The 20814-nt window shown below is 35.8% G+C and overlaps 1 protein-coding gene across 3 annotated transcripts in view; it reads left to right on the forward strand.

Annotated features, from left to right (window-relative positions):
• LOC131044292 (probable serine/threonine protein kinase IREH1) overlaps positions 1-17260 on the forward strand; it is a 51016-nt gene extending 33756 nt beyond the window's left edge. For 2 of the 3 annotated variants that reach the window (XM_057977589.2, XM_057977590.2), the window contains 12 exons: positions 7276-7368; positions 7487-7627; positions 7728-7820; positions 9339-9549; positions 9662-9747; positions 10087-10175; positions 10677-10728; positions 15794-15850; positions 15956-16129; positions 16244-16318; positions 16519-16695; positions 16795-17260. In XM_057977589.2, coding sequence (XP_057833572.2) covers positions 7276-7368; positions 7487-7627; positions 7728-7820; positions 9339-9549; positions 9662-9747; positions 10087-10175; positions 10677-10728; positions 15794-15850; positions 15956-16129; positions 16244-16318; positions 16519-16596 — 1149 coding nt within the window. In that variant the 3' untranslated portion in view covers positions 16597-16695; positions 16795-17260. The remainder of the gene's footprint in view (positions 1-7275; positions 7369-7486; positions 7628-7727; positions 7821-9338; positions 9550-9661; positions 9748-10086; positions 10176-10676; positions 10729-15793; positions 15851-15955; positions 16130-16243; positions 16319-16518; positions 16696-16794) is intronic. The other variant, XM_057977591.2, reaches the window with a different exon arrangement.
• The last annotated feature ends 3554 nt before the right edge of the window (positions 17261-20814 follow it).

The following is a 20814-nucleotide window of genomic DNA, read 5'->3' on the forward strand; positions in this document are numbered from 1 at the left end:
GATGAAGAGTATGCAACCTTGAAGACCTCTAGAGATGCTTGATGATGAATGTTTCAATGCTTGATTGCTTGACTATAGTTCTCCTTGCCTTCCCTTGTTATGATCTTATACTCAAATGAGAGGGGAAAACCTCCTTAAATTTTGGATGGGGCCTAGGGTTCAATGGGCCCCAATTAGGGAGGACCAGGGTGTAGTGCCCTGGTCCCAATGAGGACCAAGGCGCCACGCCTTGGTCCTACCCCAAATTGGGCCAGGGTAAGGGTCCCCGCAAAGCTCAAAGTGAAAATATGAAGTTTATTGCATGGCAGAGGCATAAATGGGTCCAGATCAAGTGTGAGAATGAGAAAATTAAAGCGAGGGCCCCAAATGCGGTGAAAATTGCAAAGGGTGCAATTTTAGGATGCTACAATTAGTACAAAAAATTATATACATATATGCAGCAGTAGTTAAGTTCAAAATACACCACTATGCTAATAGTCAAATAACATAGCAAAATAGTAAATACACCACCATATTAATGTTATAGTTCAAAGAACTTCAAAAATAATTATTGATCAAATATCATATGGGTCATCAAAAATATCATCATCATCCTCCATATGCCGTGGTAGATTAGAAGAACCAGCTAGGAACAAGCAACAATCAATCGTCAACTCTCCTTGAGGAATGACAAGCAAAAAACGAAGTTCAACAGTGGAGCAAAGTAGTTATGTTTTTCATTCTATTGTGCAAAAATGAAGTAGCTTTTACCTTTTTAGTGTTTTAAGTCATCAAATTAGGGTTGGGGGGGGGTCGAATATGCTTTTAAAAAATGCGTGCCAAATTCTTCGTCACTAAAAAAGATTTAAAAAAGTAAAAATTTTTCACTTTTGCATCAAATTCTTCCTAGGTTTTGCGAAAGGCTTTAAAATTCTTCCTGTGTTCTTCTGGGTTCGACAGGGAAGAACCCACAGGGCATTTGCAGGACCTTGGCCGGACCCAAGGAGAACCGACCCAGGACCAGGACCTGGGGGGTCTAGGCAAAGAACCCGGTAACTTAGTCGACATGTAACAACATAATTTGTTGCATCATTTGTAATTATTTTTACAACCTTTTTCTCACCCACCTCAAATAAGATTCCCTCCAAGAGTTGCACTCCTTGAGCACTGCCTTTTAATTTAATGTACATATTATTTGCTGCCAATAATCCAGGTCAGTAAGCCCAATTTAATTTACGTACTATTTAATAGTTGCTGCTAATAATCAATCTCATTCAGCCCTTTAAATAAATTACTGTCATTTTAATTCTTTTAATCTGGGTGAACCTCTTACAAGTAAATGCTTTTATATTATATTTTTTTATTGCCTAGGTTTTATTTATAAAGCTGTGATCTGTTTGTGTGTATGGAGGCATGACACAAAGACCTCACATTGATTAAAAGCTAAAATTTGGATAGGAGTTTTTCATGAAGAATGCCATAACATTGTCAAACTGTCACACTGCATTGATTTTTGGATTCTATCTTTTGGGTCTATTCTTTAAGAGAAATATTATGTTCATCCTTTCAAGGAAATTGCATTTGCTTGAACCTGGGAATTTTTTTTGTGGTGGATTCCGTTTCCATTCAATTAGAGTATTATCTTATTCAATTGGCAGGTTGTGTTGAAAGTTTTACTGTGGTGGATTCCCTATTCCATGCAACCTGCCAATTTAAAAAGATAATAGGAATCCACCACAGTAAAACTCATCAGACCAAGCAATGGCATGGAAAAATGATTCTTTTACATCATCTGGAAATATTGAATTAATCACATTTTTATGGAAAAATGTGAATAGAACTTAGAAGCTACTAACCAAATTTTTGATTTAGCACTAGGCACAAACTTTATTGGAGGCAAGGAACTTTGCACAGGAATCAAACATGCTACATGACAATGAAAGTTGAAAACCCGAAACTGCAAAAAGCAATCAAACACGACAATGCATTAAACTCTAATTTTGATTTATATATGATTGAAATTAGTAATGTGTGTTTTGAAGAATATTTTTAAAAATAATGTATTTTCATTGTTCAAATGCTTGATAAATTTACTGAGTTTTTGCACAGTTTTTCCTCGAGTTTTTAAATTTTTTGGGTTTATTGAGTTATTGTCAAGTCTGAGTTTCTCATCTATGCCCAAAACAATGTACAAGGCATTTAGCAATACCAAAATGATAGCTACTGTCTCATATATATTTGCAAGTATTTGTGTATCATTGCTCTATTTTGCTCATGCTATATGTTCTTTGTGCAAATCCAAAATATATCAGCTATGCCTTCTGCGCAATGTGGGCACATACTAAGGATTACAAATTAAGGAAGTGCTTGTGCCTTGTGTATTTGTTCCATCACTCATTATGCACATAATACTCATTGTGCTTGGATACCTGGCTTTGATTCGTCTTATTTTTATGGGGCAAAGCTTTACCTTATTATGTACTGCTACATTATCCTGCTAACATTATCATATCGACCAAGAATCTTATGCAATCAGAGCACTTGTCATTGTATCACTAGCACTGTGCTGCTTTGTACAAGTTACATGTGTGCATAAGTGGACAGATTTGGGTATGTGCTTCACCCGAGTCAAATTTCTACACACAGTGTTTGTGTTTACATAATCTGTCTTATATGCACACTTTTTGCAGCAATGCCATCATTGCCACTCCCATTGACCATGCATCATTCTAGTTCTTTTCATGCTCGAAATACTCCATAGCATGCATCCCTTCTTTTCTATGCACTATTCTTGGCGTGCATATAGTCATTTGCTCCTACAATTTTTTCCCTTCACTTTTGCACACAGGCCTCTACAGTTTGACCTTTATTGCATGTAATCCCTACTTTGCTGTGCATACCAGATTTAGTCCAGAAAAAGCTTTTGAAGGCCTCTTAATACCATATCACCAAAACTATATTCAACTTGCTTTTCTTGTGCATTTATTTCATATGAGAAAACTCCTGTTGTACCAAAGTTACTTTTTGAAGCTCAAACAACCTATACCTGCAACTCTCTATATCCCCACTGCAACACCAAATAATTACATCCATGGCAAAAATGCTGTTGGGTCCCTACGATGGAACTGATCGTTGACCAAATATACCCTCTAATGCAATTGTGACCTGAATGATCAAACATTGGAACACTCCCATTGGCTTGCCAACGACAACAATTTCAAAGCCCAGTCTTGGCAAAGTGCTATTAGATTTGGAAACTCAATGCTGGAATTTTGCTATGGAGATTTATCATGCAACCTGCAGATTAACAGCATTTGCACAATAACAGAAACTGAACAATAACAATAAATACCATGGTTAACACAATACTGGAGCTTCTTCATTAACATTACAAACCATAGTTACATATAATTGACTGGACCTTGCCCACAGGGGGCAGCTGAATCTCTCTCATGCTTTCTTGATTTTCTAAACTTTCTTAAGGATTTAACCTTTTTCAAATAACCAACTGTGTATCCACCTGTAGACACATAAAATTGTCCTCTTGATAACCTTAATCTCTATATTAATTAATTCATGTGGATCCATTATTTTATTTATTAATTCCTTATTATTCTATTTCATAATAATATATCTTTCACATCATTTCATATCATTATTCCATTAAATCCATTTTTCCATATATTATATTATTTCATTATATCCATGTTAGGAATTGCATCTAGAAAATATCAATTATATGCAGATAAATATTAAACACGGGAATTAAAAAACACAAAAATAATAACAGCAAAGAGACAATATTTAACGTGGTTCACCCAATCGAGGGCTACTGTTGATTTTATACTTTCAGATTAATATAAAACTCAGAAATCAGAATTTAGTTTCTAACTAGATTGTTTGCTGTAAAATTTAGAGATTTCTAGATTTAGACATAACATAGAAATGAACAAAACACAATTACCCTGGGAAAACCTCCTAGGAGGAAAAAACCAGCCAGAAAAGATCCTCATATCTGATTATAGCTTATATTCAATATTCTGATTACAACACTTATCTCAAGTACTTGAAGAGGTCTGAGATGTTCACTCTTAGGGCTGAAACAAGTCTGCACTTTCATAAGCATTAGGTCTGCCCCTTTAGCACACCAACCAGCAGTCAGGTCCGTACTCTTGTTTGCACTAGATCTGCACTTTTAGTGCATCTTAAGTCTGCACTTTTGCTTGAAACAGGTCTGCAACCTTGGCACCTTGAATCTGGAGCAATTTGCACTCCTTTATGATGGTATTGCACTTGATTTAAGCACCTTCAATGGCAGATATGATTCGCATATGTTCCTTCTTCAATCTTCCAGATTTCGCATTAAGCAGATGTATAATTCGCATGAAAAGATTTATATTGAGTGATGAATGATGTGAAGTTGCCCTTTATTTATATGAGGTGAAAGATTAGTTAAGTCGGCTTTTACATTAGAATAGGGTCGGCCCTATATATGGGAGCACGTTTCCTTAAGTGACGTGAGGATTTAGGGAGTGCCGTGAGAGAGGGCCCAACCCTACACGTTGAAGGGGGGGCCAGCCCTTTGGGCGGATTCCAATGTTGCCTAAGGCAATTGGAATCCGCCGCTCCTACCTAATTACAATCAACAGCGACATCCACCAAACAGAGAGTCCAATATTATTATCCAGTAAATCAAAAACCGATTACAACCAGCAATCCCTTGCAACTCAATACCGCTGCAAAATGCTATAAAATTCTTTATAGAAAACCCTAACCCTGCCCCTTGACCCCACTTGGGGGCGCTACCCCCAAACCCCCATCAAAAAATATGGGGGGAAATCGTGCCGATAGAAGTAGGGAAAATTTAACCTTCGAGTCTGATTAGGCTCCATATAACAACAATCCATTTCCTAATCCCTCTCATATCACAACTTCTTCTTATTTATCCTCTTTCACTTTCATCAACCACATCCACTTAGTCAATGTGGGATAAACATTTACATTTCTACACTATTCTTTTATCCCACATTCATCCCAGTACTTAATCCACCTTGAGGACATCTATTTAAATCTTGCTCCCTCTCATTTCTCAAACATTCACACATTCACACATTTTCACATTCTCGCATTCTTGCACTCCTGCTTTTTCATAGTTTTGCATTCTCTTGCAATTTTTTATGTTTTTTCACATCATTTGCAATCAATCTTTTAATCTTTGTTCTCCATATCTTCTTCTGCACAATGCTCTGAGAGCATGTGTGTTTTCATTTGTTTATTTGCTTAGTGTTGGTTCCCCAGAATGCACACGGTGGGGTTTTACACTGCCACAAGGACATAAACCAAGTCGGGCCCTCGAATCATGCTTGGAGAGGCCCTCGAATCATTTTCACCATTTCAAAACCTTCTGAGAAGATAATGAATTTTCTGTTCTTTCTACCAATTGAAGACACCACCCAGCTGTATTTATAATGAAAAATACCTTTCTTGGCGGGGTTCATGCATGGGAAAAATTATCATTCCAATGCTTTTCTACTCATCCTGCCAGCAAATAGATTCAAGAAATCATATCCTTCAAATCAAAAACACCGTCAGACTCAAACTGCCAATTCACTGCCCTTTGACCAATTTCACATTACGTGAACGATTTTGTTCTTGATTACTTGATTTTGTGACTGCAAAATTTCTGTTTCAGAATCCCCCTTTTTTGGATATTGAGTCCTTATCTTTGAAAAAATTTTGGCAACAGTTTCTTGATTTTCTGCCTTACTGTGAGAATCTCTGACAGTACGCATCCTATGATCTTATTGATAGTTCCTTGATCACTTCGCTTCCAGCTCATAAATTAAAATTATCCTTATCTTCTCATCCCTTTGAAAACCTCAACTCCTCTTCGTGGTGGCAATGAAAACTTGCTCATATTGCCACCTTTGGCACTGCTAGCTTTGTCTACTAACATGACTCGACCCAACAAAACACCTCCTAAATCGGCCTTTTGAGAATCGGTCGACATCCACGTGCCTAGACTTGTCTCTGTTTATTCCATGTTGACAAGCTTATTTCCTTCTGTCTTTATTTTCCTGTGTGAATGACACAAACAGTCCAAATCATCCTTTTTGAAAAACGCTCTCTATCGCAGATTTTGTTCAGCATGGCACATCGCGCGATCACTATTTGCCATTATGGATGTTGACCTTCCATCGTGGCAAATGGGCCTGCCATAAGTCTGACAAAGCATTGCCGAATCACCCTACAACTCCATACTATCAGCTGCCCCACTGTTGGACTTTTTCAACCTGCCTGGGACACGTGGCATCATTTCGCGATGCCGTGGTCCTTAACCTCCCTGCATCTTTCATCGCGGGACTGCGAGGGCTGTCTGATCTGCTTGGGTCATAATATCACTGTCCATTTAAAACACGTGCAAATTCATGGGACCTTTAGTTGCTCGGTACTTAAACATGGAGATATAAGCTGAAACATTAAGGCCGGACTTAGGGAAAATAAATACCCGCAGAAAAATTAAAGGGGGCCTGACCATAATGGAAAAGACATAGTCTTTAGGAAAAATTAAAAGGCCGGCAGAAGAAATAACGCCTAGGAAAAGGAAACACGGTCCCTTCGACGATAGAAAAGACCCTCATGTTTAAGGGAAAAAGGTAATGAAGAAACATAACAGGCTTTAGGTTTTAAAATAAAAAGCTCACCCGGGAACATCTAAACCTAAAAACCATAAACCCTGAGGGTAAAACAAAGAGCAACATTAATTCAAAATGACAAAAACATTGTCAGAGATACCAAATTTTGCATAGTCATTTTCAGGACTATGACTTAGCACGTGTGTTTATTTGGCAGGTACTCCATTGTTATGATGTTGGAACAAATCTGAATCTCTGATTGAGACCCCCATTTCCTTCATCCACACCACCTATGCATAGGAAGTCTGCTTTTATAGACATAAGCACGTCTTATTTTCACAGTAAAATAGGAATTATACTACAAACACGTTGCTTTGTGTGCATGCTTCTGCTTATCATAAACCATGACATTACTTTATATGCAGGCAATCCTCTTTGCACATAGATCTGCTAAATTTAGGATTTGACAATAAATATGAATTGCAACATCAAGGTCTAATGCTATATGTCTTTTCAAATTTCTTAATTCTTATGAATTCAGAATTATTTTTTGAGGTCTTTGAACTAGTAATATATGTTTCTGGGGGTTATCTATTAAATTGTTTTCTTGTTTACGAGATTGACCTATAATATTGATTTCTTAATTTGGGCAATATTGTAGGTTCTCAGAAAGGTAGACATGATTCGGAAGAATGCAGTGGAAAGTATTTTAGCTGAGCGTGACATTCTAATATCTGTTCGGAATCCTTTTGTGGTGGGTATCAACCTCATTATTGTACCTAGCACTGAGTTTATGCAGATGGAATCTCAATAAGTACTCCAATTTAAAATGTATTTTATTATTTACCAGTCACCATTTGCATTTATATTAGGTCCGCTTTTTCTATTCATTCACATGTCGAGAAAACTTGTATCTCGTGATGGAGTACTTAAATGGGGGAGACCTTTATTCGTTGCTGAGAAATTTAGGCTGCCTAGAAGAGGACATGGCACGCATTTATATAGCTGAAGTTGTAAGCATCTCGTACATCATTTGTTTTGATTGTAGAACTGGTTTACTCTTTATCCTATATTGCCTCTGTTGGGTAATGAATTTTTGTTATGCTCTTGTAGGTTCTAGCTCTGGAGTACTTGCACTCATTGCACATTGTGCATAGAGATCTGAAGCCAGATAACTTGCTGATTGCCCATGATGGGCATATTAAGGTATGCCAACTTTCATTCTTACGTTTTTTTGTTGCAGTTATGAATTTCTTTCAAGCATATGTATAAAACATTTAGTGATTAACATTTTGGTGTTTATATTCATTGTTATTTAATAATTTATGTTTTTAATTCTTCAAATACAGAGATGCTGATATGCTTAATGTATTATGAATAACTAATTTATGGACCTGTAATATTTTTAGCATATGCAGTTTGCTCTGTTTCCTGGTTGTCTAATGCTGATTTAATCAAATGAATGGAAGTAAGCATTTGATCTATAATAAAAAAAATAAGAGCAGAATCTGATTGAATATTATCAGCCTAACATTAGTAAGTTTATGTATGGAAATATGATATGAGTATCAGTATATGAAATTATGAATACCTGAAATATACAGGGGTAATCGAATGGGAGCAAGACATTGAATCTGATCTGGATAAGAAGGCAGTTAGAATTTAGAATTATAAAGCAGTGGTAATTTGAATTATAAGGCAGTAAGATACAGCAAAATTTATATTTCTGTGGTAGTTGGTATGACACATTTGAATCCAATATTTTTTAGTTTGTGAATTTAGTAAAGAACATTATTTATTTAATTAGCTTGCCAACCCATCAATAATTTTAGGATTAGTAATTATTCATTTGATTTTTAGAAAGCAATCATATTAGTAATTGGCAAGGAAACATAATAGAGGGATGCAGAGTATGGGTTCCCTCAATTAAGTAGACCACCCATTGAGTTGGACTGCTTCTGGGCCAAGGGGTTGGATTTACTTGGTTTGTTGTTGGCTTAGTTGTGGAGGACAGTTTCCTGGCACCCTATTGTGCTTTCCCCTCAAGTTTCTAATATGATTGGTTATTAGGAATAATCTATAGTGTGCATGTTTACAATAGGAATCTTCATTATCATTTTGTTTGATGTCAATTGATTATTTTCCTAAATTCAATTGCTATTGTGTAATTTAGTGAAAGAATACTCTTATAAATAAATTGCGTCATTGGATTTGTTATTTTGGGCAAAATCCAGGTACTTCCACAACAGGGGACACTACATTTGATTTTTTTGGGGGCTCTTACCCTTTTAATATTAAAAAAACTGTTTACCTCAATACAATACTCATACAAACCAAACAAGAAAAACATGAATATGCAGTTACCAAACTCAGCAAGGGACTGCTGCAAACACCATCAACAAGTCCACTCCTATCACAATGATCTGACACAGTTGCCAATATTATTTACCTGTGAGGCCTCTGGTTCCAATACATTAGAGAATTTCTTGTGGGATTGGGTGTGTTTATTCCTTTGAGCATTTTCCAGTATAATCTTACTGGATAATTTTTCCAGTTGAGGCATTTTTGTTTGTTTAGTTCTTTTTATGTCCAAGGAATGGAGTTAGCTGAACAATTTTGAAATTGTCTTTTCTAGAGAGGAAGAACTTTGCCTTTTGCAACATTAGAGCCGTTTTTGATATTATTTCTTTTAGTGACCATTTTGTATACATGTTTTTCATGCAGTTGACAGATTTTGGACTCTCAAAAGTTGGTCTCATAAATAGCACTGATGACTTGTCTGGACCAGCAGTGAGTGGCACAATGCTTCTAGGTGAAGATGAACAACAACACTCTGTCACAGAGCAATCTCACCAAAGAGAAAGGCGTCAAAATCGTTCAGCTGTTGGAACCCCCGATTACTTGGCACCAGAGATCCTCCTGGGAACTGGACATGGTCCGTTACCAAATCCTTTATGATGAAAGAAAGATGAGTTTTGTTTCTGTTCCTTATTTGTACCTAAGGCAGATGCTTTACTGAAAACATTTTCTTCTTCCCATATATGCAGCTGAAACTGCAGATTGGTGGTCTGTTGGAGTCATTCTTTTTGAATTGCTTACAGGGATTCCACCTTTTAATGCAGAACACCCTCAGGTAGCGTTTTTACATGTTAGTGGCTCACAGGAGTAGATGTGAGTTTATTTAACAAGATGCCCCCATTAGATAGAAGTAGAATAATTAATGGCATCAAATTTTTAACACTTTAGTAATAAATACATGGATACATTTGGCAAGTCCTGGTGTCTGTTTCTAAGATATCATGCTTTTAATGATCTTTATTTTTTCTGAAGGATTTTACATATACAGTACTGGAAACATATTTATTATTTATTGACGTTGTCTGAGAAATTTTAATACCTACATATGCCCCTTATGTACATTTAGTAGCATATGTCTTTTATATTCTAACACTGTTGTGGTGCTGTTTGCCAGAATATATTTGATAATATTTTGAATCGTAAAATACCTTGGCCAAATGTCCCTGAGGAGATGTCATATGAAGCAGAAGACTTGATCGATAAGTAAGTCCAATATGCAAGGATAATCTGACGTAGAAAAGCCCTTGATACTTCAAATTTTTTTTAATTGTCATTTCAGTCCTTTATCATGAAGTAATCAGTTTTTCTTCATAGCATTTATTTTACATATTAACTTCTGTTCTTGAATCTTAATTTTACCCTCTTAACTTGATCACTTGAAATTGTTGTTCTTCACCTAGTGATGCTTGTTTGGTATTGGATTCATGGAAATCTGGTGTGTAGACCTAGGCTCTTTGATTTTTCAGAGTAGTTTGTTTGTCTGCATAGTCAATAATGAGACAGGGATGGAGGTCTAGTCTTTTGGAACTCTCTACCAACATTGGTTCACTTAAGCGTCAGCTGTTAGATGTTAACTTTTTGGCCTTGATTAATTTGGTGATGGAGTTTTGAACTTTTTATCCTTGGCACAAGTAGATCTGTTTACATGCGAGTCACATTTTCATGACATTTATAATTACTGAATGTCTTTCTTTCTTTTGCTAGGCTTCTTACTGAGGATCCAAATCAAAGACTTGGAGCTAAAGGTGCAGCAGAGGTAAAACTAGATTTTGATTTTGATTTTGAGAAGAGTAAATCACTGTTTACAAATTGTCCCATTGCGTAGGGCCTTGAAGAAGAAGATTTCTAATATTTATGTCTAGGTGAAAAGAGTATGTTGCCTTTGATCGTTTCTACTCGTGTTTAAAGATGCATGGGAAACTTCTGCTATGACTTTAAATATGATTGTAATTGTTAGGCTTTGATTGTGTTGATGCCTAAGTTGCTGGTTCTGGTGTTGGAACGGGTATAGGTATGGAATATGGGTACACTGGTACAGAATTTTTTTTATTGGGTATATATAACTTCATCATTGATCAATGCTAAATGCCAAATGATAGTTCAGAATTTCAATATTATGTCATATGCCATATAATATATATCATATTTGTCTAGGGTCATGATTCAAATGAAAATCTTTACAATTACAAAATTGACATAAATACAATAAAAAAAAATAATTTTCTTCAATCTTCATCAATCATCAAAAGGATCTAGATCAAGATAATCATTTGAGTCAAGTTCAACATCATTTGAACCACAAGTAAATGAGTTACCACTCTCACTAGGTGCATCATTTGTAAGTGTCTCGTCATCATCATCATCTATAGTGACTCTAGCAAGCTCTTGAATAGATGCTTCCAAGTTGGCACACGGGCTATGTCCCAATGCTTCATTGATCCTTCCTTATAATGTTCTTGCTAATGCGGTAGAAGACACAAATTGGAATGTACGTAAACCAAGTTGTTTTCTTTTTTTGCAGCCAACTGGTTATGCTTCATTGGGTGGATAAAGGAGTGTGTACTTAAATTCTATTCAGCTGAAGAAGAATTTGCAACTTGTTTAAATTGGAGAGAAAACCAACACAACTTACAAATAAAAAATGCAAAATAAATTAATGAATGGTAAGTACTGAAGAGCACAAATACAAATGTTAAAAAATAAAAAATACTTATTTGTGATAGAATCTTGATTGCAAGAGCTTGGAGGGACAAATAATTTATGAGCATCTATAGCGTATTGGTCTTGAAGAGCACAAATACTATGATCTCATCCTGAGATGAACAAGCCAAACTCTTTTGGATCTAAGAATAGTCTTTTGATTGCTTGCTTGTACCCATTAGCAACTTCACTATCTCTATTTGGTGGAGTTCTCCTTGGCAAAGCAAGTATTTGTGAGCTATAGAATTTTGGAGATAATGGAATGATTTTTCCACACTTCAGAAAAATGTTTCTTTAGGGTGGTCATTCTCTTTTTGTGCTATTATTCCCTTTATTTTTTTATCATGGAGTCAATGCCGATTTATATCAGCAAACTTGATCGTACTTTTGATAGGCTTAGGGAGACATTCCACACGACCCCACCAATTGTCATCTAAGATCAACGACTTGACCTTCTAGGCTCTCACTGAATTTGATTGCTTCCAAACACTCCATTGGTTACCTGCAAAATTTGTCTCAAACGATTGTGTGATGCAAATCAAGTCTCAACAACCTAGGAGCATGTAAAAAATATGTTAATAACACATTAAAAATATTATATACATATTAAACATGGCATAAATGAAATTTTAAAAATAAATTAAATATACCTTTAACAATTCTAAATTTGAGAAAGTCTTGAAAATGCCTTTGTGACATACGATGGTTTGTAACAAACATTTGGATATCCTCACCCTCTTGGAATATATCTTTCACCCACTATATTTGAGTGCAATCATCAACACAAGTAGTTAGGTTGACAAGACAAGTAGTAGTATTTTTAATGACTAGATGAGACAATTAATAGACATCCGACAGAGAAGCATTCACGAGGCAGGGTAATAAGCTAACGTATATGTCCATTGATGCCTATGATTAAATCTCGCGGCCCTTTTTTATATAATTGCAAATGAACCCCTACTCTATGATGGGGAGTTGGTTGGTGCAGGCTTTAGAACCTCGGTTAGATTGGAAAGGGGAACCTTAGGATAATGCCTGATTTTATCAGTCTCTCGACTGGAGCTTAAACTAGAACCCAAAGAATTATATCCTCATCCAAGAACTATAGTTGGGTGGGCGGGCACTTACTACTCTAAGGAAGTTGGGGATAGTAATTATAGTGGGGTGGGAACAATGGGGGGGCAATATAACTGCTGGCCCATCCCTAATGCAAGGTGCGTGGGAGGCTAATGTTCGGTGGGAAACCATAGTTCCTGCATGCTTATTCTAGCAGGCTGATTAATGGGTTGGGTGGAAAGTAAGAAGGGCCAGGTGTGCATTCATGGGGAGTTATAGAGGGTGGGTGGGAGAATTGTATAAATTCCTCCCTTGACAGTTTCAGATTGTCTAGTCGATAGTACAGAGAGGCACAAGGTCTAGGTAATAGGCGGCTATAGGAATGCGGAAGAGAAGATAGTAGAGGCAATTGAGGAACCAGTGAATCTGGTTGCTGCTCTACCAGGAGAAGTAGTAGAAGCTATTGATTGATCCACCGAGAGGAGAAAGGAAATATCAATCTGTTATTCAAGTGCTTTAGAGCTTTGAACAATGGTAGGGGTGTTGAACCAATGGCTGGACAGTGAGCTCCGGGGTGTCCAAAAAATGCCATAATATCTTTCCTCAACCAAAGTATCTGCAAACCTGCAATTTTTTACATTGTTCGTAATGATTTGGACAACATTTTCAGGAACCACCATCTGTATGGACTCAATGAGCATTTTAGACATGAATTCTGCATCTTTCATTTGCCCCTCACAATTGATTGCCTTAAAAAACATTGCCCCTTTGGGGGACACAAATAACATTTATCCAAGAATCCCCAATGGGTTTGAGTGATGTCTCTACAATTTCTTTTCTTTTGTCAATAAGGTGGTGCACACCTTTTCATACCTAGGTTCCGTGAAACCGAAAGTTGCACTATTGATTGTCACCACCATTTCCCACCAATATAGTGACCTCACCAAGTTGAAAGGAAGACCTTTGTTGTAAATGTAACATTCAACTTTTTCCTTTGCGATGTCTCTTGCTTTGTTTTGCAATGCCTTGTCTAGTGGGCCTCTTTTACGTCAAGGGGTGGATTCTTCTGCTTGGATAGAGGGTGCCTTCAAGAAAGGATGTTGGGAGGTCATTCCTGACTTTGTAGGTAAAGTCATTGACTTTTTCTTTGCTAAAGGATGAGATCTTAGTTTGGCTCTTTCAGTCACGACATCAACTTCTTTTTCTCTAATGTATGCCATAATTTTTTCGTTTGACAACCCCTTCTTATTTGGCTCTTCACTTACTCATAGTCTCTTTCCGACTTATGGCACGAAAGTGATTTTTCATTCGACTATATGAGCTCTTAAAGTTGACTCCACACATTACAATTTCAAAAGAATGCTCCACTTCCTGGAAATTGTTCAAGCATTCTTTTTTTAATTCTTTTTTGTTGCATCGTCACCCATTGAACTTGAGGCAACTGCACAATAAATCATGACGAACAGTTGCTATTTCTGATTTAACTTGCTCAAATTTGAAGTTAGAATTTTTTTTCCATTGTTCAATACCTGTCGCATCAGTTTCTTTTTTAACTTGAACTGCTCAAAACAAATATAGATGGACAGTAAATCAGATATGTGTGCTCCTTGGTAAGGTTTTGAGAAAGTTTTATTTTTAGGTATCTATTTGCATTTGAAAAAATTATAAATTTTAATTAATTTTTATATCTTATGTTTTAATATTTATTTTTATTGCTTATGTTTTAATATTTTTCTCTTATGTTGTGATATTTTAAATTATTAATCTTCTTCTTATATTTTTTAAAATTAAATTTATAGGATTTCCTTTTATTTTTATATCAAAATTAGAAAATTTATTAAATAAATATTTTACTGCTAAAATTTTTAACTTCTTTATTTAATATTTTCTAAAATCTACATAATTTTATCTATAGGTTTTTTATTCTTTTTTAAATAATACTTGTGAATGTAAAGCCATCAAATAATATATATTTGGATTTGATTAGTATGGCATTTTGATTTTATAATACTTCTTGTAAAGAAATACCCAGCACCTTAAAAAATATTTACTTCACCGGTATACTGTACCCATGTACCCATACACAATCTGGTTTGGCAACTTTGTTTTCTATGTATGTATATTTTTTTATGGATGAACCCAGAACTCACCTAGCACCCCCCACAAAAAATTTGCCACACCAGCATATAATATCCATGTTGCCAATTCTGATTTCAATTCCAATTCAGTAACATTGGCTAGAAGCTATGAATTTAAACTTAATTCTATTATGCTACTTGGGTCCCCAAATGACAGTGAAACGGAGAGGAATTAAAGAGCTGTTATACAAAGAAATGAAGTGTTGAAATGAGGAAATGCAATGCAAACACAAGATTCATCCTGGGATGAAACCACCCCAGAATTAACCATATTCACATTATTCTGTCCTGGGATGAAACTACCCCAGAAGTAACCACAGTGGTTTCCAAAACTAGGTCCTATGGGTACTGGCAGTTTGAATCTGCTTACTTTACAGAACTGGTGGTTTCATGAATTGGGTTCTGGGGGTGATTTCTGTGCCCGAAACATGCCAAAATGTCCACATCTGATGATGGAGCTTACTCCTAGATGTGATACAGATGACACAAAAATCTTGCAACTGTGAAAATACTTATGGATAGTAAATATGGAGTACATTTAACTCTTAGGGAACTGCACTTTTCACAGAGTAAATCTGGAATCTAATACTGAAACAGTTCTACAATTTTAATGATAATGAGCCTCAAAACATTCCCCAAATTTAAAAGAATTCATTCTAATAAAATTATAACTTTTTGATATTAAAGTTGACATTTCTGCTGGTATAATGAATTTTAACAGCCTGAATAAATCTTTTCCTCTTATACCTTTTTTAGCTATGTGAGCTATAGAGCTTACTTTTGCCGTTAATATATATGTATAAATGTGTTGTTCTTGATCTTTTAAGCTGATTAGCATGATATGATCATTTTCTTAAATTTTTAATCTCTTTATTTTCTCGTATTTTCCAACTCTACTGTTTCACAGTAACCACTGGATCTCTGCAGGTGAAAAGGCATCAATTTTTCAAGAACATTAACTGGGACACACTACAGAGGCAGAAGGTGATTGCTTTTAGAAGCTATTTATGCTACTGAATTTTATGTTTTTTTTCCAGAAATTTTTTCAATAGACAATCAAGTTTATGTAAACTGGGCATTTTTTTTCAGGCAGCTTTTGTTCCAACCGCAGATGGGGCACTTGACACAAGTTATTTCACTTCTCGATATATGTGGAATGCATCAGAAGGGGATGTTTATTCAGCTAATGATTTTGAAGATATTAGTGACTGTGGGAGCAGTAGTGGGAGCAGTAGTTCTTTAATAAATGGACCTGATGAAGTGGTAGGTCATATTGAATTTCAACTTGTTTACAACAAAGGGACTGCTATGGTGGATTACATTATACTTAAGGTGGATTTAAAGTTTTATCTGAAGATTCTCGTTTCTTGTAAACAGACAGATGAATGTGGAGGCTTAGCTAAATTTGACAGTACATCTGTGAAGTACTCCTTCAGCAATTTCTCATTCAAGGTTTAATAATGTTTCTAATCTATTTGATATTTTTAGATTTATTGGCTGAGATGTATTTTTAGAGGAAAGTATGCTTAAGACTTCATCTCCAGCAAATACATCTTTTGGATATGTATAATTTGAAGACGTGTTTCTAGAAGCATTGTACTCAAGACATGTTTTTTAGGACTTATCATTGCCATTAAATCCATCTTGTGCAGAACTTGTCGCAGCTGGCATCTATTAACTATGATTTGCTGACAAAAAGTGGGAAGGACTCTCCAAGAGGTTCTGATTGACATTCCTCTTTCTCTAAAATGTTTACCATCTGGTAAACTGAAAGGAGATTATCCACAAATCATCAGAACCTATGGGTATTCCATGTACAATATGTAAATGTGAGGCATATTCATAAGTTTTAAATATATCGTTAAAATAATTATTGATGGGCAGCAAATAAACCTAACAGTAATTTTATCATTTTGTTGTCTCTGCAGATATCTTCAACATGTGATAGCATTATTAATTAGTTGTGGAGGCATATAATTTTCTTATAATGTGAAATTGCAAAGATCATATGTAAGGAAGTTGGCCTGGGCAGCAGCCTTGGAGTTGCATATTTGCGAAAAGTAATCAGGCACTATTCTGCTATTTTGTAAGCTATATAGTGGCTTTGTAAAGTTTAAAAGTATCATGAATGTTCCTTTTCCCTATTCAAGAGCAGGTATAACTCTAGAAATGTTCCCAGTGTCCTGTGTACCAAGTGACTCTTGTGGTCTACTTGCTGCTTCAGACCATTAGTTCAAGCACATTTCTATGTGTGCCTGTCTGCTGTTGAAATCTTTTGTGTTGCTTTGAGTTACATGTATGGAAATTATTTTAGCCAAACAAAGTGGCACGCTGATGACAATATGTTATCATTACACGGTGTATAAGAAATGATTTTGTCCATTTAAATGGCAAGCCTGTGTGTGTGGTTGTGCATTCGCGTTTGAAACAAAAACAATAGGTGAGGCTAATGTGTAGTTATTTCATTTAGAATTTTTAAAAATGTTGTAATTGATGAATTATTTTTTTGACTTGGAACACTGGTGGTCATTCTGCACTGGGTTTGTACTGGCAAAACATGTCTCAGTATATATTTCACATGATATCATCTTCATTTCTCACCAGCCATTGAGTGGTCATGGCCACAGTGTAGGGGTCATCCTGCTTAAATTTCATGGGTCAAATTTGGAATCATAAGGGCAACAATGGATTGAACTTGGTAGTTACATTCAGTTTAATCAAAGATGCATACTATTTTATCATCATTGAATCAATCCAAGAGAAGTGATTGTTCTTGATAAAAAATGTAAGCCTGTCTGTGGAGGTCAAGTTTTCTGAAATAAGCAAAATGGAAGAGGCTTGCTTGAGTTGGTTCACATGTACGAATATAGCATGCTTGCATTTAACTTTTTAGCACTACTGAGTATTCTGGCTTGCCTTTTTGGCTCGTATGGGCATCTGCCAGATATTTTTTCCTTTTAACTCATAACTATGTTGCCAAATATATCGAAGATGCTGCCATAGTGCAATTCAAAATTTACCTTTCACTTCATACACAAACATTCCCATATTAAGATATAAACTATAGCTAAGAAATTTCCTGTACAGGTTCTTTTTCAGATACCTTTTATGATGAATTTTACATTATTCTTTGAATGTTGTTTTCAAAAGAATGTTTTGCTAACACTTGTTTTACATTGAGGACACTGTTGTGGGAGATCTGAAGAAATTCAAGGGATTCAATAATCACTCCCTAGAGGTAGAAGGGCATGACTATTTTTTGTGGTAATTGTTGTATGAGTGCATTTGCTAGCCCTCCGTAAAATTCTTGGTTTTGATGGTTTGCAATTGTATGGATAGGAGAAAGTTTACGAGACCAAATGCTCATGGTACCAATAGAGTGGCTTGAGGTCGTTGCAATAAATTAAAAACAATTCAGTTGGACAATTCACAATTACAGAAACAATGGTGGAGCTCATTCCCAATTCTATCAGCCGCTAACTCAATATTATACTAGACTTGTATTGGCAATAGAATATGAAGAAACCATTCCTTTTAGTGGCTCACACAACGTCTTAGAATCTTAGAATATGAAGAAACCTTTTGTTTTTAATGGCCCAGAGAACATGTCTCAGAATCTGTCAGACACCAATTATCGATAAAGTAAGATAAATTAGGACCAGTTCAAAGATGTCAATTGTTAAAGGCACACGGCCTCATTTGGGAACGGTACAGGACAACCATAATTTTCAGACCATGCTTCACTATGGCAGCTTGACAATGTGCTGAATTCATTTTGATTGCGTTTTGTTACATACATATCAATTATAACAATTCTCTTCTGGATAACTTTCTTTATTGGCAAGCAAGTTATATACCCAAACATTATAAAACTGTGTTTATTATGGAAGTGGTTCAATGCAAGGTACTTTTTGACAAATAGATTCCCTTGTCATAGCTAACACCAATGCTCACATGTTCTTGTGATGGCACAGACTGTGTGGTGCCGTGTCAAGTGGACAAGGTTGATTTCTGTTGCAATATATTTGGAGGAGTGATATGTATTGAGGGAGGTTGCTGTAAAACATTTCACAATGTGATCAGGGACCACCTGAAAATGCATAATTACTACATAACAGGTGCTCTGGCTCCTATTAACTTTTACATGCAACATATCCATTTGGGCGTGAAATTCCTAGCAATCGGTGACCTCAATGGATGTTCATTAACAAACTTAACATATTTGCGAGATTGCCAAGGTACAGCATAAGCCAATCATGGAGGGGGTTGTGAAGTTGATCTTGTGCAGCTAAATCCAACACAATCAAGTTAGGACAGGATATGAAAAGATTAGGAGATGCATATTGGAAAACTGCCTGTTACTATTTGATTGGCCATGTGGCTCATACAACTACCTCACCAATGGTTATCTTGTTAAATGCTACATGAGGGTGTAAGAAAGAATCTAGCATCTGCCTTACCTTAGGATCATAATTAAGCTCTGTTGTGACATCTTCATGCATCGCCCCATTGCAAATGGGGACCTCCATTTTTTGCTTTTTAGAGTAGAAGTTTTGCCTAATGTCCTAGTGTTTGCCTTTTGCTTATGAGAGGGTTTGAATATTGAATAGGACCGTGTGTTTTAAAATGTCAAATATTAGAGTGATCTTGAGTTTTGCCTAAAGGGGTTGCCTCAGGGTTTTAATTTATTCTTGCTAAGTGCTGAGTTTTAATTTTGCCTTGACATTTGAGCGTAAATTTGCCTACGTGTTGCAAGTTGGTGATATTTTGTGCCTATGCATTAAAATGTTCTTTAGGGGTTATTTTCTTGCTACTAGGAGGGTATTCAAGTCAAATTTGCACTTTATCTTGACGAAATCTCTATATTTTCGCTCAAATTTTGATAATTTTGGCTAGGTTCCGATGCACTTTAATGAAATTCTAAATGATGATTTTGAGTGATTAAATTGTTAAATTCTTGATGAAAATCCAAGTAATAAGGGTCAAAATGTCAAAATTCTTGATGGGAGGTGCTTTTCCCCTCATATTCCTAACTACACATGATTTTCCCCACTCAAAATTCAGACTGGACATAGATTTCCCTTGGATTCCAGACATGCCCTATTTTTCCCCATTCAAAATCCAAACTAGGGGCGATTTTCCACCAGGATGATTATAATCTTTGTCTAAGTGTTGGGAATTTTTCTGACTACCTTCAAATTTCCCCTAGGGAGTGTGGATGAAGTTGACGATGGCTAAAATGATGATTCTTGATGACTATCGATTTTCCATCAGGATTTTTGTGACGAAATTTCATGGATTTTAATGCGGATAATGATTCCAGACCTTAGGCGAATTTTCACAAGTGATGATTTTGACAATTTTGAGTTCGGATAACTGTCCGGATAGGGGTCGATTTTCCCCTAGAGGCAAATTTGTCCAAGTTTAATGAAATTTTGTCAGAATTTTTATCTAGACATGGGTCAAATTGCCCCAAGAACATTTTAATGAGTTTTTATTGGGATTTTTATCTCAACATGGGGGATTTTTCCTCAGGGTTAATTTTGATCAAAATTTTGGAATATTTTAAATAAATTGACCCCAAATTTAATTGTTTTTACAAATGTTGACGATTATTTAATAATAGAAAATAATTATTTAATGATTTACAATGATCATTTAATAATTAATTATTTTTCTAATGCAAATCGATTTTCCCAGGTAGGTTATAAAGGCAAAGTTTTATCCCACATTGCTTGTGTGATAAAGTTTCAAGGTGAAAATGTGTTTAAGTATGCCTGCCCAGCATTAAAATAACATTATAAGTGTGTTGATGTGACAGTTTGAAGGCTAATTGAAGAGAGATTGAAGTTCCCCGCTGGCGATTTTTGGCCAAGTGTCAAGTTGACACCATTGTTGGATTTGAAGTTGTAGATTTGAAGGAAGAGCTTGCTCAATCAAACTTGGAC

The sequence above is a fragment of the Cryptomeria japonica genome, chromosome 10, assembly GCF_030272615.1.
Source record: "Cryptomeria japonica chromosome 10, Sugi_1.0, whole genome shotgun sequence".
NCBI lineage: Eukaryota > Viridiplantae > Streptophyta > Pinopsida > Cupressales > Cupressaceae > Cryptomeria > Cryptomeria japonica.